Source organism: Notolepis coatsorum, assembly GCF_963971535.1.
Source record: "Notolepis coatsorum genome assembly, chromosome: 17".
NCBI classification, from domain to species: Eukaryota; Metazoa; Chordata; class Actinopteri; order Aulopiformes; family Paralepididae; genus Notolepis; species Notolepis coatsorum.
This window is the reverse complement of record NC_140181.1, coordinates 39,118,459-39,135,037: the sequence shown is the minus strand read 5'-3', so window position 1 is coordinate 39,135,037 and position 16,579 is coordinate 39,118,459. Positions and strand designations below refer to the sequence as shown.

Sequence of the window (16,579 nt, the reverse complement as noted above, 5' to 3'; positions counted from 1 at the left end):
TGAGCTGGGCTGAGGGGCGCGTCCCAGCAGTGAGCTGAGGGGCACGTCCCAGCAGTGAGCTGGGCTGAGGGGCGCGTCCCAGCAGTGAGCTGAGGGGCACGTCCCAGCAGTGAGCTGGGCTGAGGGGCACGTCCCAGCAGTGAGCTGGGCTGAGGGGCGCGTCCCAGCAGTGAGCTGGGCTGAGGGGCGCGTCCCAGCAGTGAGCTGGGCTGAGGGGCGCGTCCCAGCAGTGAGCTGGGCTGAGGGGCGCGTCCCAGCAGTGAGCTGGGCTGAGGAGCACGTCCCAGCAGGGAGCTGGGCTGAGGGGCACGTCCCAGCATTGAGCTGGGCTGAGGGGCGCGTCCCAGCAGTGAGCTGGGCTGAGGGGCACGTCCCAGCAGTGAGCTGGGCTGAGGGCGCGTCCCAGCAGTGAGCTGGGCTGAGGGGCGCGTCCCAGCAGGGAGCTGGGCTGAGGAGCACGTCCCAGCAGTGAGCTGGGCTGAGGGGCGCGTCCCAGCAGGGAGCTGGCAGATGTGCGAGCCCCCCTTCTGACCTAGGATGGATGAGGGAAGGGATATAGTATGGTAGGGGAGGGCAGGGGAGGTTTGCAAAACCCGATGATCAAGGAGTCCCTGGCAATGACCAGATGAAACGACGGTAAGAATTAGGGCTGGGCGATAAAACGATAATGATAATTATCGCGATATATTTTAATAATCGATATTGAAATAAAAAAAAATAAAAAAAATAAAAATAAAATTTTTGTGACCTGCAACAGGGCAGTTTTAAAACCAGAGACAGTGGACAGACTTGTCTTTCTTGCCTGCAACTTAAAGTAATGGCTTTGCTTGTCCAAATGACAATACTGACCAAATTGAGATTTATTTTTCTCTTGTGCATTTATTTTGTTTGCTTTCTAATTTAAAATACAGTTTGAAACCGTCTGCACACAGTAGGCTATGTGTGCTAGCAGAGCTAGTCTCCAGTCACAAGTCACGGTGCACATGTGCGGTGGTTTGTCCACCAAAAAAATGCCAAAAGATAGAAAAAAAACTAGCAGAGCCAGACCTATTCAACTCCCCTGGAGCCACAGCCAGCAGAGAAGCTTGTTTACTTTCGCTTTCAAACCAGCTGCAGCCTGAGTCCAGCTGCTATGATATCGTTATCGTTATCGTGATATCATTTTTGGCCATATTGCCCAGCCCTAGTAAGAATATGCATGCAAAATGGAACATGGATCATTTGGAGAATATGCATGATATAGATATGAAAGTACCTTCAGGTTCCCAGATACTTGCTTAAGGGAAAGGGATAAGAACTCCAAAGGCCTGGCTTTAAGGGGGAAAGAGGGGGTAAGGTATGCTGCATACAGTAGGAAGTGGCTGAGGGGGATCAAACTGATGAGCCCAGGACTGTTGCATAACAGGAGGGGTTATTGCACAGGTGAGTGCCTGCGGTTAGCAGAGAGACGGGTAGGGGCAGGTAACCTAGGGGCCAGAGTAAGGAGGTGTGTGCTATTGCGGGCTTCCCACAATTCATAAAATTATTCCAATTCACTAGTTTAGCCTGCACCTATGACCAAACAGAGCACATAAATGAGGGTATTTATTTATTTCTTAGATTAGATTAAAATGTATTGTCATTATACAGCAGGTACAGTACAATGAAAAGAAGAACATGCAAATGAGCGGAAAATAGATAATGGAGGTGTTGATGTATGCTTTACTGGCGGTTTGTCGTGGATGCACCAGGCGCACGCTTGGCAAGGTGGGACAGGGCAGGGAGTGAGCACATGCTGCTGATCCATACCAGAGTTGCCAGCTAGGGGGCAGAGACAAAAAAGGGGATGCAGTGGACGGGCTGAGTGGCGTGTCCCAGCAGTGAGCTGGGCTGAGCTGGTAGATGTGCGAGCCCCCCAAAGGAGTGCATCCAGGCCAGCCAGCTTACTTTAGGGGCGGTGGATGGAGGAAGAGTAGGCTTGGCTCAAAGACTAATAATAATGTAACACTGGCGGTCCAGCTGAACCGGCTTGGCTTGTAACACTGGTTTTGATGGTGATTATATGTTGCAATAACCTTTCTGTATCTTTTTTAAATGTGTTTGGGGGAAATGTCCGGGCTGCAAAGTAAACAGTACAGTTCCCCCCCAACAATTCATATGGAATTACTTCTTTCATAGTAATTCAGTAGTAGTAGTAGTAGTAGTAGTAGTAGTAGTAGTAGTAGTAGTAGTAGTAGTAGTAGTAGTAGTAGTAGCAATAATAGTAGTAGCAGTTGTAGTAGTAGCAGTTGTAGTAATAGTAGTAGTAGTAGGTTAGCAGTAGTGGTAAAGGTAGTACATTGAATTATACCTATTGGAGTTTAATCAATGCTGATAACAACTAAGGAATGATTCTTAAATGTTGAGAATATTTGGGTGAATAACTGATGAGAATATCGGAGTACATAACAGTTGCGATGATTGCATTAAGACAGCAGGAAAGATATACGGGTGTCTTACCTACAGGGAGTAATTGTGTGGAACTGTGTGTGTGTGTGGGGGGGGGGGGGGGGGGTAGAGGGGCGGGGATGTGCTGGCTGTGAGTCTGACAACGCGGGTGAGGAGGGGAGAGCTGGCTCCTAGAAGTAGCTGTGTTAGTGGTAGCAGTAGTAGTAGTGGTGGCCATTAAATAAAGCTGATTGATTATGATAAAAATCATAATCACGATTATTTTGATTGCTATTGAAATCACGATTATTAAACATGATTAATCATTGATTTGAGAACATCATATGACGACGACTGCATTTGTTTTACCTTTCTTGTCCAAAGGCTGTCTTTCTGTCATCTTCTACAAGTTACCAAAGACGTTTCAAAATAATGTGGCTTTGAAGGAAGGGTGCGCTGCATTTACAATACAAGACTAAATGAGAGCAACACTGCATGTGGCACAATTATTATTTTATCTCAATTATCTTCTTTTCATGATTGTACAAAGCCAAACTTGTAAGTGAAATTTAAACTCAATTAATCGCCCAGCCCTACCATTAAATAGTCATGATTAGCCTATGATGCAGAAATACTGGCAAACTAAAGAATGTTGCTGGAGCAACTAGTCAGATTTTCACAGGATAGTGAAAGAACGAGAGGCTGTGAGACTGCGTGGGTGAGAAGGAGAGGCTGTGAGACCGTGTGAGTAAGAAGGAGAGGATGTGAGACCGTGTGAGTAAGAAGGAGAGGCTGTGAGACCGTGTGAGTAAGAAGGAGAGGCTGTGAGACCGTGTGAGTAAGAAGGAGAGGATGTGAGACTGCGTGGGTGAGAAGGAGAGGCTGTGAGACCGTGTGAGTAAGAAGGAGAGGATGTGAGACCGTGTGAGTAAGAAGGAGAGGATGTGAGACTGCGTGGGTGAGAAGGAGAGGCTGTGAGACCGTGTGAGTAAGAAGGAGAGGATGTGAGACTGCGTGGGTGAGAAGGAGAGGCTGTGAGACCGTGTGAGTGAGAAGGAGAGGCTGTGAGACCGTGTGAGTAAGAAGGAGAGGCTGTGAGACCGTGTGAGTAAGAAGGAGAGGCTGTGAGACCGTGTGAGTAAGAAGGAGAGGCTGTGAGACCGTGTGAGTAAGAAGGAGAGGCTGTGAGACCGTGTGTGAGTAAGGTCGCTTTCACACAGGGGCTGTTTGGTCCGGATTATCGGACCAGAATTCGATAGTCCGGTTTTTCGGGTTTGTGTGAATGCGCGTCGAACTCGGTCCGCGGACCAAACAGGCGAACTCTGGTCCGCCTGAAAACGTAGGTCTCGGTTCGCTTCATCGGACCAAACACGAACCAAATATAGGAAGTGCTTATTATTACCACTGCTCGCAGCATTCAATGCAAAACAAGCACACTGCATCTATCTATCTATCTATCTATCTATCTATCTATCTATCTATCTATCTATCTATCTATCTATCTATCTATCTATCTATCTATCTATCTATCTATCTATCTATCTATCTATCTATCTATCTATCTATCTATCTATCTATCTATCTATCTATCTATCTATCTATCTATCTATCTATCTAACTGTGCATCTTGGGAAGAAGGAAGAAAAAACGCGGCTTATTATATTGTTATTATTATATATATATATAACAACATGGTGTACAAGTTGTTTAGCGAGAGGATGGTGGTAATCGGCTTCAATAGAACAACTCGCCTCCGCTGATCTGGAGGGCTCGCAGTCCACACACAGACAGACACACACACACGCGCGCGCGCACACACAGGCTCGCAGCCACACACACATTTCCACTGTCCAATAGACGAGCGCCCTTTTCGACCGCGTGACATTGTTCAGATAGTTTGGTGCGCCTGACAGATTGCTATGTGAACGCAGGCGAACCAAATGAAGAATGCAACAATGTTGCAACTTCACCACCAGAACGGCACCGAGTCCACCAAAACTAGATGTGAAAGCGACCTTAAGAAGGAGAGGCTGTGAGACTGCGTGGGTGAGAAGGAGAGGCTGTGAGACCGTGTGGATGAGAATGAGAGACTGTGTAGATGAGAGGCGGGATATGCGAGGTCGGCAGGACAGATTAGGGGGAGAGAGGTAGTGGCAGTGAAATGCTGGAAGGCACTGGTGCTGATGCGAGAACAAGTCAAGTCAAGTTTATTAGCATGTCCCAAACTGGGCAATTCATATTACAGCAGATAAATAAGAACTCTAAAAAAAAAAAACAGTAAACATACATAAACAAGAAGAACACAGACAGACATGTACAGTACATGGTCACAGGATCAGATCATGACAACAGTCAAACAAGCAACCACAACCTATCCCCCCACCCACCCACCTCAAAGCTGCCCTCTCCTGCTTCTTCCGTTGATGGCACAAATGGAGGTAGGTATAAATGAAAATGTATACCTATTGTTTTTAGCTGCAGGGGTCTCTATACGTTGGCCGGAAGGCAATAATTGATACTCCGGATTTAGGGGGTGAGAGCTGTCTGCTCTAATAGATGACGCCTTCCTGAGCACCTGCTCGTCATACAGTATATATGACCCAGACAGCTAAACCCCCACAATCTTGCTAGCCGCCCTCACAACCCTGTTAAGGGCATTCTTTTGTTTAACGCCAAGGTTTCCATACCAACAAATGGCAGCAAAGGAAACAACAGACTCTCTGAAAGCCCTGTAGAACAAGATCATCAAAGACTTATCCACCTGAAATTTGGCTAGCTTCCTTAGACAGAAGCGCTGCTGACCTTTCTTACACACCATTTCAATGTTAAAATCAAATTTCAGATGATTGTCGATAATGGAACCGGGATATTTATAAGTAGTCACCAAATCCACTGTCTGGCCATTAATGACACTACTCTGAGGAGCTAGTGAAGATCGTCTAAAATCAATCACATATCTTTTGTCTTTGTGACATTTAGTTGTAGAAATGCCTCTTCACACCAGGAAATAAAGTCATCTACAACTGGGCCATGGCTGGCCTCATTGTCACTCAGGAGACTAACAATTACAGAATCATCTGCAAATTTGACGATGTGACTATTTGCATGTTGACTTCTACAGTCATTAGTATACAGGATATACAGGAGTGGGGAAAGAACACAACCTTGGGGTGAGCCAGTGGATGATGTTAGTTCACCAGACAATTCCCCATTCACCCGTACCCTCTGGGTTCTATTTGTGAGGAAATCAAGAACCCAACCAATAATACCTGAGTCTAAGCTAAGTTGTTTACTAGTTTTTCAACTAGTATGTGTGGCTGAATGGTGTTAAAGGCTGATTCAACAAAAAGCAGCCTAGCATGTTTCTTGCTGACTTCCAGGTGTTTAAATAGAAGGTTCAACAAGGTGATGGTAGCATCAGACACTCCTCTCTTAGCCCTGTATGCAAATTGCAAAGGGTCCAGGCAACACTCTGTTTTTTCCAAGAGCTCTTGCTTAACAAGTGTCTTTATAACCACGGAGGTTAAGGCCACTCTGAGGCCTGAAGTCATTAAAGGCCTTGGGACGAGGACCCTTGGCAACCGGCACCACAATGGACCGCTTCCATAAAGATGGCACCCTCTGCTGCGTAAGAGACGGATGAAAAATAAAAATAGGACCTAGCTGTTCTGCACATACAGTAAGCAGACGGCCACCTATGTTGTCTGGACCTGGGCCCTCATTCATCAACGTGTTCTACGCACAGATCTGTGCTTACCCTGTGCGTACGATCATTTCTAAGCAAAGAGTGGGATTCATCAATTTCGATTTGAACTTGACTCCGTGCTTACATCTACGCACAGGTCAGACCACACTTACCTGACGCCCAGTGGTAGAATATATTATTACAACAAGGAAATGAGCTTCTGTGCATAATAACACTGGTATGTTCTGTACGAACCGTAGTTCATTATAGTTCATTGTAAAATAGCAACAGTAGTGTAATTATGGTCAAAACCCTATAAATAGCATTTGGAATAATAGATCTTTCTCTCAGAATGAATGCAGCATGGTTTATATAGCGTTATCGGAATATACGGGGTGTAGGCTACTGACTGACTGCGCTCCGCGTAGCTTGATTGATTGATTGATTGAAACGTTTATTAACAGATTGCAGAATGGGTACAGTACAGTACAGCTCAGTACATACAATTGTTAATTGGGGATGCAGACCAACTTTCGTCTTGTTTACATCAGGGTCCCCCATTTTCAATTCATCATAAATCATAAAGCTCAACTCGTTATTATTTTGCGCACAGACCGCCGAAACACGGGAACGTTTTGATTATATTTAAAAGGCTTTACGTTAAACGAAACAAGTGGAATTTCGAAGCTGTAAGCAGAATAAGTCATATGAATATAGTGTTCTTCCCCCTTTTTACTGTATAAGAAAGAATAGAAAACTCATTGCAATGACACCATGCAGATAGTGGACAGACTATGTATATGATGGGATTCAAGTTCGCGTTTTTGTTGCTCATAGGCATGCTGTCAGAGTATGATATCTTAATCAAACATTCTAGAACATTTGTCGTCACAGATCATGTCCTAATAGAACATAGGCTATGGCATGGATCGTGATATTGTGTGGACTGTAATTATTACTGTACCGGTACCACCCATTGTGACAACAGCCTTGTGAGTCCCGCACACAAACATGATGGAATTCAAGTTCATGTATTGAAAGGCATGCCTACATCATACATGCAGTGAGATTCATTGTTCTTGTATATGCTCTCTATTATTGTTTATATAGGCTACCCAATACTGACATCAAAATAGATTGTAGTATGCCTCTAGAAATCATATGCAGCAGGTAGAAAATTGATGGGAGATCCATCGCGATTTGGAATAGAATTGAGGAGAACTTTAATCCCTGGGTATCAATCAAACAACACGGGAAAAGGCAGTCATATTCCAGCGCAGTCTTTATTAGCCGACAACAAAATAGATGCCTCTAAAAATCATATAGCCAATCGAACACAACTAATAAAGGCATTCATATTACAGCACGGTTATAATGACACACAACCAACGCCAAACAGTGGTCAACGAACGGTCTTTATTAGTATTCTGAGCTGTCCAGGCAGAATTGCAGCAATGGTCTTAGGGAGCCGTTGATATCTGACATCACCGTTTACAAGTCCGCCTTTTATTATTTATCCCATAATACGCGATAGTGTCTTCTTGGTTCGACAGCAGTGAACAATCTTCGTGGAGTTTCTCAGGGTTCCGCTCGGGTCAGTCCATTATTTCACATCCCATGGGGGGTGTTTCCTCATTTTCATGACCATATATGGATAATCATGCACGAGCATTGACGGTAGAACAAAGTGGTATACATCAACACGGAGGGGCATAGAGCCTGCGTACGCACCGTGTGATGAATCCCGACTTCCCTGTGCGTACGCTAGTTCTACATTCCGTGCTTACGTGTGGAAATAGAAATGTTCTACGCACACTATTGATGAATGAGGGCCCTGGACTTTTCTTAGGTTTACACCTTTTTAAAACACCTGGGCCCTCATTCATCAATGTGTGCGTAGAACATGTTCTATTTCCACACGTAAGCACGGAATGTAGAACCAGTGTACGCACAGGGAAGTCGGGATTCATCACACGTGCGTACGCAGGCTCTACGCACACCTGTCATGATGAATCCCACCTTGGCTCTGCGCCGAGGCTCGTGCACACTTTCACGTATTTGCATACCAGAAACGCCCCGATTAACCATATACGGTAATGGAATACACCCATGAAATGTGGAAAAATGGACTAAGCCGAGGGAAGCGTGTCATGAGACAGGCTGACAGACGTGTACACTTACGGTGATGTCGGATATGATATCTATTAACCATTGCTGCCTGGGCAGCGCAAACACTAATAAATACCGCGCTGGAATATGACTGCCTTTTCCCGTGTTGTTTGATTAAAGGGGAACTATCTTATAAATGGCCTTTTTGAGTGTTTAGCATTGTTTCCTAGCTATGTGAACTTATATTAATATGATCTATGTCTCAAAATTCTCATATTGGCGCATTCTTCCAATTCTCCTCTCACAATATTCACCCTCACTGAACTGAGTCGTTTGAAAATGTGCCTATATGTGATGTCATATAGTCGCTGCTGCATGTTAATGTTCAGGGGAAACAGAACCTGCACAGTGGTTTAGGAGCCGCCCTGCAGCTGCGGCTGCAAAACAGCTCGAAATCTTGAGGTAGAAAAATGCTGTTTTTGAGGACTTGATTAGAAATACAAAACAATGAATAAAAAAAATATATATATTACAGAGGTGTTCCATAGACTCACAGGAATTGTGTAAAAGTGCCCAAATAGTGAAAGAAATAGTAAAATAGTTCCCCTTTAATACCCAGGGATTAAAGTTCTCCTCAATTTTATTCCAAATCACGATGGATCTCCCGTCAATTTTCTACCTGCTGCATATGATTTCTAGAGGCATACTACAATCTATTTTGATGTCAGTATTGGGTAGCCTATATAAACAATAATACGAGAGCATATACAAGAACAATGAATCTCACTGCATGTATGATGTAGCCTGCCTTTCAATACATGAACTTGAATTCCATCATGTTTGTGTGCGGGACTCACAAGGCTGTTGTCACAATGGGTGGTACCGGTACAGTAATAATAACAGTCCACACAATATCACGATCCATGCCATAGCCTATGTTCTATTAGGACATGATCTGTGACGACAAATGTTCTAGAATGTTTGATTAAGATATCATACTCTGACAGCATGCCTATGATCAACAAAAACGCGAACTTGAATCCCATCATATACATAGTCTGTCCACTATCTGGTGTCATTGCAATGCGTTTTCTATTCTTTCTTATACAGTAAAAAGGGGGAAGAACACTATATTCATATGACTTGTATTCTGCTTACAGCTTCGAAATTCCACTTGTTTCGTTTAACGTAAAGCCTTTTAAATATAATCAAAACGTTCCCGTGTTTCTGCGGTCTGCGCAAAATAATAACGAGTTGAGCTTTATGATTTATGATGAATTGAAAATGGGGGACCCTGATGTAAACAAGACGAAAGTCTTTCTCTGGTCTGCATCCCCAATTAACAATTGTATGTACTGAGCTGTACTGTACTGTACCCATTCTGCAATCTGTTAATAAACTTTTCAATCAATCAATCAATCAAGCTACGCGGAGCACAGTCAGTCAGTAGCCTACACTCCGTATATTCCGATAACGCTATATAAACCATGCTGCATTCATTCTGAGAGAAAGATCTATTATTCCAAATGCTATTTATAGGGTTTTGACCATAATTACACTACTGTTGCTATTTTACAATGAACTATAATGAACTACGGTTCGTACAGAACATGCCAGTGTTATTATGCACAGAAGCTCATTTTCTTGTTGTAATAATATATTCTACCACTGGACGTCAGGTAAGTGTGCTCTGACCTGTGCGTAGACGTAAGCACGGAGTCAAGTTCAAATCGAAATTGATGAATCCCACTCTTTGCTTAGAAATGATCGTACGCACAGGGTAAGCACAGATCTGTGCGTAGAACACGTTGATGAATGAGGGCCCTGGTCACACTATGGTCATCAAATGAGAGATCATGAACCTCAGACGTCACCAACCCTGTCCTAAGCTCAGAGTGTTTCTCATTAAATCATGCACATCAAATCTGGTGTAGAACTCATTAAATTCCTCTGCTAGCTGCAGATCTGAATTATAGCCACTAAGCTGTATATTAGTCCTACCCTCTTCCTTAACCCTTGTGCCTCCCTGGTCATGAAAACTACTTTTTTGAAATATTTTGTGTGTGTGTGTGAGCACAGCGGTGTCTGTGTTTATTATTATTTCATGAAATTGGGAAAATATCTTCATTTTACATATGTGTTCATTATGTCAAAGGCTTATAATTTGAAACACTCTCAAACAAAAGTTATAGTGTTTAGTACCTACGGGTGACCTGGGATCAGTTTTCATCTGCACTGCTCCCATGTTAAAAGGCATTTTTTAATCTGCTCTCATTCGTTCAATTCTAGATATAATTAGAAAATGCAATGTTCTACAACACAGTCAGTGATCAAGCTTTCGACCCATGATGCCGATTTCGAACACAAGGTGGCGCAATAACACTGCAGACCACCGGCTACTAACCATGCAAGAGGCGGGGATATAATGGGGAATGTGGCTGCTGCAGCCACCTACTGCTCCGGTGTGGGGGGGGGGGGGGGGGGTTGTGTGTGTGAGATACAGGTCATACACAGAAGCTTCAAACATGTACTGCAAAGTGGGCCAAAACAATATTCGCGGGAGGCAGTGGTTGTTTACGCAGGTGCGACTGATGAAAGCAATTGTTCGGGAGGTGGCCCGTTGTGGGGACCTACAGCTTGTGGGGACCTATAGTTGCCGGAGGGGGACGCGTCGCTGGCCGATGAAGTTCTTCTCGAACATGCTGGACGTGTCCTACCTGGAGGGGAGAGAACAGATGGTAGAGGTAAACCGTACTCTATCCCCCCCCCTCACAGTGAGCTGTGGTGTTCCACAAGGAAGCATACTAGGACCGCTACTCTTCCTAATTTATGCAAATGACATGTCGTCAGCCTGTGACTGCAACTTGTTCCTGTTTGCGGACGACTCAGCCCTGCTGGTCTCTGACAAGAACAAGTTGCAGGTTGAAAAAACCCTCAGCTCGGAACTAGGCAAAATCTGCATATGGCTCGCTGATAACAAACTATCATTACACATGGGCAAAACAGAGTCCATTCTCTTCGGTTCAAATAACAAACTCAGCAAGACCGACGGCTTCTCAGTTGCAGTGGGTGACAATATTGTCACAAGGAAAGACGAAATTACCTACCTGGGTTCCATCCTAGAGGCAAATCTTTCCTGTGACAAAATGGCATCCAATGTAATAAAAAAAGTCAACCAACGAACTAGATTCTTGTACCGGATCTCCTCTCTGGTAAACAAGAATACCCTGAAGACTCTGGCAGGAGCACTCATTCAAGGGTACTACGACTATGCGTGCACCTCATGGTACCAAAGCACCTCAAAGGCGCTTAAAACAAAATTACAAACATCACAAAACAAACTGGTCAGACTACTACTTGACCTTACCCCCAGAACCCACCTCACCCCTGCCCACTTTGACAACCTAGGATGGCTTAGAGTAGACGACAGAGTACAGCAACTTGCAATGGGCCTGGTCTACAAGATACACTATACGACTAAGGTACCCATGTACATGTCAAAATACTTCCCAAAGGTCAGTGAATACCACAACCACTACACCAGAGGAAGCTCAACAAATCATGTTAAACCCAGATTCGGCTCAAACAAGGGACTAAATACGTTTCGCAATTATGCCACATCAATGTGGAACGCCCTACCCAAAGCTGTAAAGGAATGTGAATCCCTACATTCAAAACCGCTCTTAAAGAGCACCTACGGGAGGCTGCAATTCGAAACTGGCCACCGTAAATGCCCAAAACCCCCACCACCTCCTAATAGACAGTCTCCTCCCCACCACATGTATATATTCCCTTCTCGCCGTATGTATATCTCTCTCCCACCCACCCACCCCCTCCTAATGTACAGTCCCCTCCCCATCATATGTATATACTCTGTCAGGATCTAGGGGTAACAGTACTGTATATTTGAATACCGTTTATGTCACAAATGTATCAGTACTAAATACCTATATGTCCCTATGCCATAAATGTCATGTATGTTGTGTATGTCATAAATGTCTATATGAATTGAAAATGGGGGACCCTGATGGAAACAAGACTAACGTCTTTCTCAGGTCTGCATCCCCTTAACAATTGTGTGTATTGAGCCGTACTGTATTGTACCCATTCTGCAATCTGTTAAATAAAGTTTTCATTCATTCATTCATTCATCCCTCTACAATGCATTGGTGCTGTGGCTGGCCATAGAACCAGGCTGGAACGTCGGGAGGAAGTACAGAAGGAGGCTATTTATTGACGAGCTGGCAACCAAGCTCGTCATGCCGCAGGTGGCCATCAGAGAGAGGTTGCCCCGCGGGCTAAGCGCTGCCGGCATTGTGCAGGATGCGAGGCACAGCGCCCGGCAACAAGCAGCACCAGCAGCAGCAGCAGCAGCGGCGAGACCACCACCGGCTAAGCGGCCGTGCTATCTCTGCCACAGGAAAAAAAACCCGAATGGAGAGGCACTGTCATATGTGCACAAAGTCTGTGTGCAAACACCACAGCGATTCTGTTTGTAACATATGTAAAATAAAATGAATTATAAAGAAATCTATTTGTCTTTTTTCTTCAGGTATGTTCATAAACGTGCGTTTCGCCATGTCCAGACCAATATGCGTAAATTCTTTTTTCTAATGAGCACATAATGTGAGTATAATGTGCAGCTGGTTGAAACGCTGGGATATTATGTATAAAATGTAGAAATTAATATTTGTATGCACGTCGAATATACTTTCCTCACAGAGCGAGCCCACTTGTGTGAGTTGTATCACCAGCCAGCTAGATCACTGTGATTGGTCACGCCTATCTGCTCCCGGCTGCTCACTGGTGAGACGAGAGAGGGCTCGCTCTACCATGGGAGGGGCTCTGTGTTGAGAAATATAGCGGCAAATAAGTCTACTGTACCCCCGCTAGACATATTAGTTATAACCGGTCCTTTCTAACGTTAGACTCTCGGCTATTTCTGACCGCTATTTCTGACCGAAATAGTCTACCTTTCTTTTTTATAATGGCAGATTCTTATTCACAGGTATTTTGTCCCGTTTTGACATGCTGTAAAGTAGGGTCAAAAATGTATAGATATATGGTGAATATGGCGGTTTTTTTCAATAAAAACTGACGTGGTATCAAACAAACACTAATTTAAGTGGTTAAAATTCGAAAATATGTGTAATTTATTACAGATATCTTGAGAATAGGCTATGAATGTTAAACATGGGTAAATTCTTTTTTTAAATAGTAAACAGTTAAAATTATATGGCTTTAAACATGATCCATCATTTCATCTCTTAAGGCCAGTGAGTGTCAGCAGTTCTAGGGAGCCACGCCCTACAATAGTTTTCATACTACTCCAGACAGAGCCCAGATTATTCATCCTGAGCTGATTTTCTATTTTGTCTTTGTACCTAATTTTTCCAACCCTGATTTCTCGTTTGATCTCTTTCTCTACATTGCGCGTCTCTATAAGGTTCCCTTCTCTAAATGCCTTTTCCTTTTTGTGCAATAGCCCTTTAAGAGACTTTGATATCCATGGCTTGCTGTTAGTATACATCTTAACAGTTTTTACAGGGATCACCGTATTCTCACACAAATAATAGGGATGCCCCAATCGATCGGCCAGCGATCGGTATCGGCCGATATTCAGTATAAATATGAGATCGGTGAATTCCGATAATGCTTTATTTTCGCCGATCGTGAAAACCGATCGAAAAACATGATCCAATTCTTAGCGGAGATCTCACTCGCTGACTTCAGTCTCAGACACACGGAGCTGCAAACTGCCGCTCCTCCTCCTACTGCCCCTCCCTTACCCATGTAAACAAGCTCGGGCAATAGTCTGCTCTAACCTAGTGCATGCGACCTCCGTGAGCTAACGTTAGCTACCGTTACTGTTTAAACAGAATGACCCAGTCAACTATTCACTTTTAGTTTAATACATGAGGCATTGTCATCTAGCCGGCTAGCTACTGATAGCTCCTGATATCAACAAATGCTCCAGCAATAGTCTAGTAGTGCATGATAGCTCACGTTAGCTCACGTTAGCTCACTGTTCAAAACGAAATGTCCTAAATAGTTCACTGAGGCGTTGTCTTAACGTTATATAGCCGGCTAGCAGTAGCTACAGATAGCTCCTGATATCAATGTCTTATAACATTGATTCGATGCATATTCGAGCTGAGGGCATGCTGAATGTGATTTGACAAAAGCACAGTATACCAATAGGGTCCAGCTGCAGCGCCGGAGAATCCTGGCTGTAGCTGGAGGCTACTCGAGTACACACAGACAGTGGAGCTGTTTGCAGATAGTGAGCATTTTGACTTGTTGCGTGGTGGCGATGTCTCGCAGATAATACAACTACAAGTATGATTATATAATATATATTTTTTATATATATATATATATATATATATATATATATTTTTTTAATACCAAAAACGATCGGCCAGCGATCGGTATCGGCCGATATGGCTCATAGACGATCGGTGATCGGTATCGGTGGCAAAAAACGTGATCGGGGCATCCCTAACAAATAACATCAGTAAATTCATCAATGTCATTACATGACTCTTTGAACATATATCCCAATCAGTGCAGTCCAAACAACCCTGTAGAGACAGACGGGCATCATCATTCCAAGGGGAGAGATGATGGGAGCAGGTGAGTGTAGAGTCGATAGGATGACGGGAGGGGGAAACTGCTTGATCGGAGGCGATGCGAGTGTGGGGGGAGGACCAGGAGAAGATGGGGCTGAGAGAGTGACTAGGGGTAGGTTGCTTGAGAGAGGGGGAGAGCTGTCCAGGGATGGATGTTGGAAGTGTGTGGACCTGGGAGAATGTTCCTTTCAGGACCGTGGACAGGTTGTCGGGATTCTGCCTGGGAAGAAAAGTTGTGTTTCTCTTTGGTTTTAAACCAAATGGGCGACAGTGGCTCGGGAGGTAGAGCAGTCGTCTGGTAATCCGGAGGTTCCCGGTTTGATTCCCGTTCCTCCCAGGCAGCGTGTTGTTGAAGTGTCCTTGAGCTAGACACGTAACCCCTAATGGTTGCCTCCGCCGTTAGTGTGTGAATGTGTGAGTGAATGGGTAAAATGTGAGGAACAAATTGTAAAGTGCTTTGGATAAAAGCGCTACATAAATGCTCTGTCTGTCTGTCTGTCTGTCTGTCTGTCTGTCTCTATCTTTATTATTCATACTGTATGTGGTTTCTGTTCACAGAGGCTGATGTGATCAGGGGGCAGGAGCACCATGGCTTCTCCACTCCTCCAGCAAACACTGGGTGAGTCACTAGACACTATCTGTCTCCAAACTCTCCATCCTCATCACTCACAAAAACAATTCAACCAAGGTAGTTCAAGTTGTGTCAAGATTGGATTACCAGAATTGATGACTAAAGCCCTTTTATGTCTATCCCTCTGGATATCAACTAAATCTAGCCATTTCACATATCCAGTCTACTTCCTTAGAAATATTGCATGATAATATACACAGGTTACTTTGATTGGCCCATCAGTCAGTCTTTCAGTCAGTCTTCTCTGTTACAGTGGGTGACAATATTGTCACAAGGAAAGATGAAATTACCTACCTGGGTTCCATCCTAGAGGCAAATCTTTCCTGTGACAAAATGGCAACCAATGTTATCAAAAAACAAGGATCCCCATTGGCTTTTGCACTTGACAAAAGCTATTCGTCCTGGGGTCCGGCACTTACAATACAACAATATTCAATACATTACAATACATCATTATCAACATCAATTACATCATTATCAACATCATTAATTAACAATCTCATCCTCCGTTAAGGATGATATTGTACAAGATACTTTATAATACTTTATTTATTAGTATAAAGTATTAAAATCAAATAATTTAAATCAAATAAATAGTGCTTCCTGAGCAGCACTCACTGCCATCAACATAAATACAATTAACATACAGTCAATTGGTTTTCACCGCTATGCCATAAGGGTTCAGTGCATGCTTGTTAGTAGATGGTATTTGAATTCTTTCCTGAAAGTGGTTTGGGATTCTATTTCAGCGAAGTAGCTTGACAATGAGTTCCATTCCAGTCACAGAAGATTTTAGTAGATTTGTCCTGGGTTTAGGTGCCAGTAGATGGCCTGACGTAGCTTGTCTGGTCATATGGTCATGTTCTTCTCTTATGTAAACTATTTGTAAACAAGACGGAAGTCTTTTTCTGGTCTGCATCCCCTTAACAATTGTTTGTATTGAGCCGTACTGTATTGTACCCATTCTGCAATCTGTTAATAAAGTTTTCAATCAGTCAATCAATCAGTTGTCAGTAGTTGTAAAGGATATCAGCTAGTTAGTCCACAAACAAGTAATTAACTCATTTAGTGCCAGGGGTCGCTGTCTACCTTCTGGGTAGAACGCCATCGCTGTAA

General features: G+C 43.8%; 1 protein-coding gene across 1 annotated transcript in view; it reads left to right on the top strand.

Moving 5' to 3' along the window:
• LOC311244018 (uncharacterized protein) overlaps positions 1 to 16,579 on the top strand; it is a gene marked incomplete at its 3' end in the record, with an annotated part of 85,224 nt that overhangs the window by 29,575 nt on the left and 39,070 nt on the right. Inside the window, exon 2 of the mRNA XM_084333427.1 lies at positions 15,391 to 15,451. Within this exon, the coding sequence (XP_084189553.1) occupies positions 15,421 to 15,451 (31 nt within the window). The 5' untranslated portion in view covers positions 15,391 to 15,420. The remainder of the gene's footprint in view (positions 1 to 15,390; positions 15,452 to 16,579) is intronic.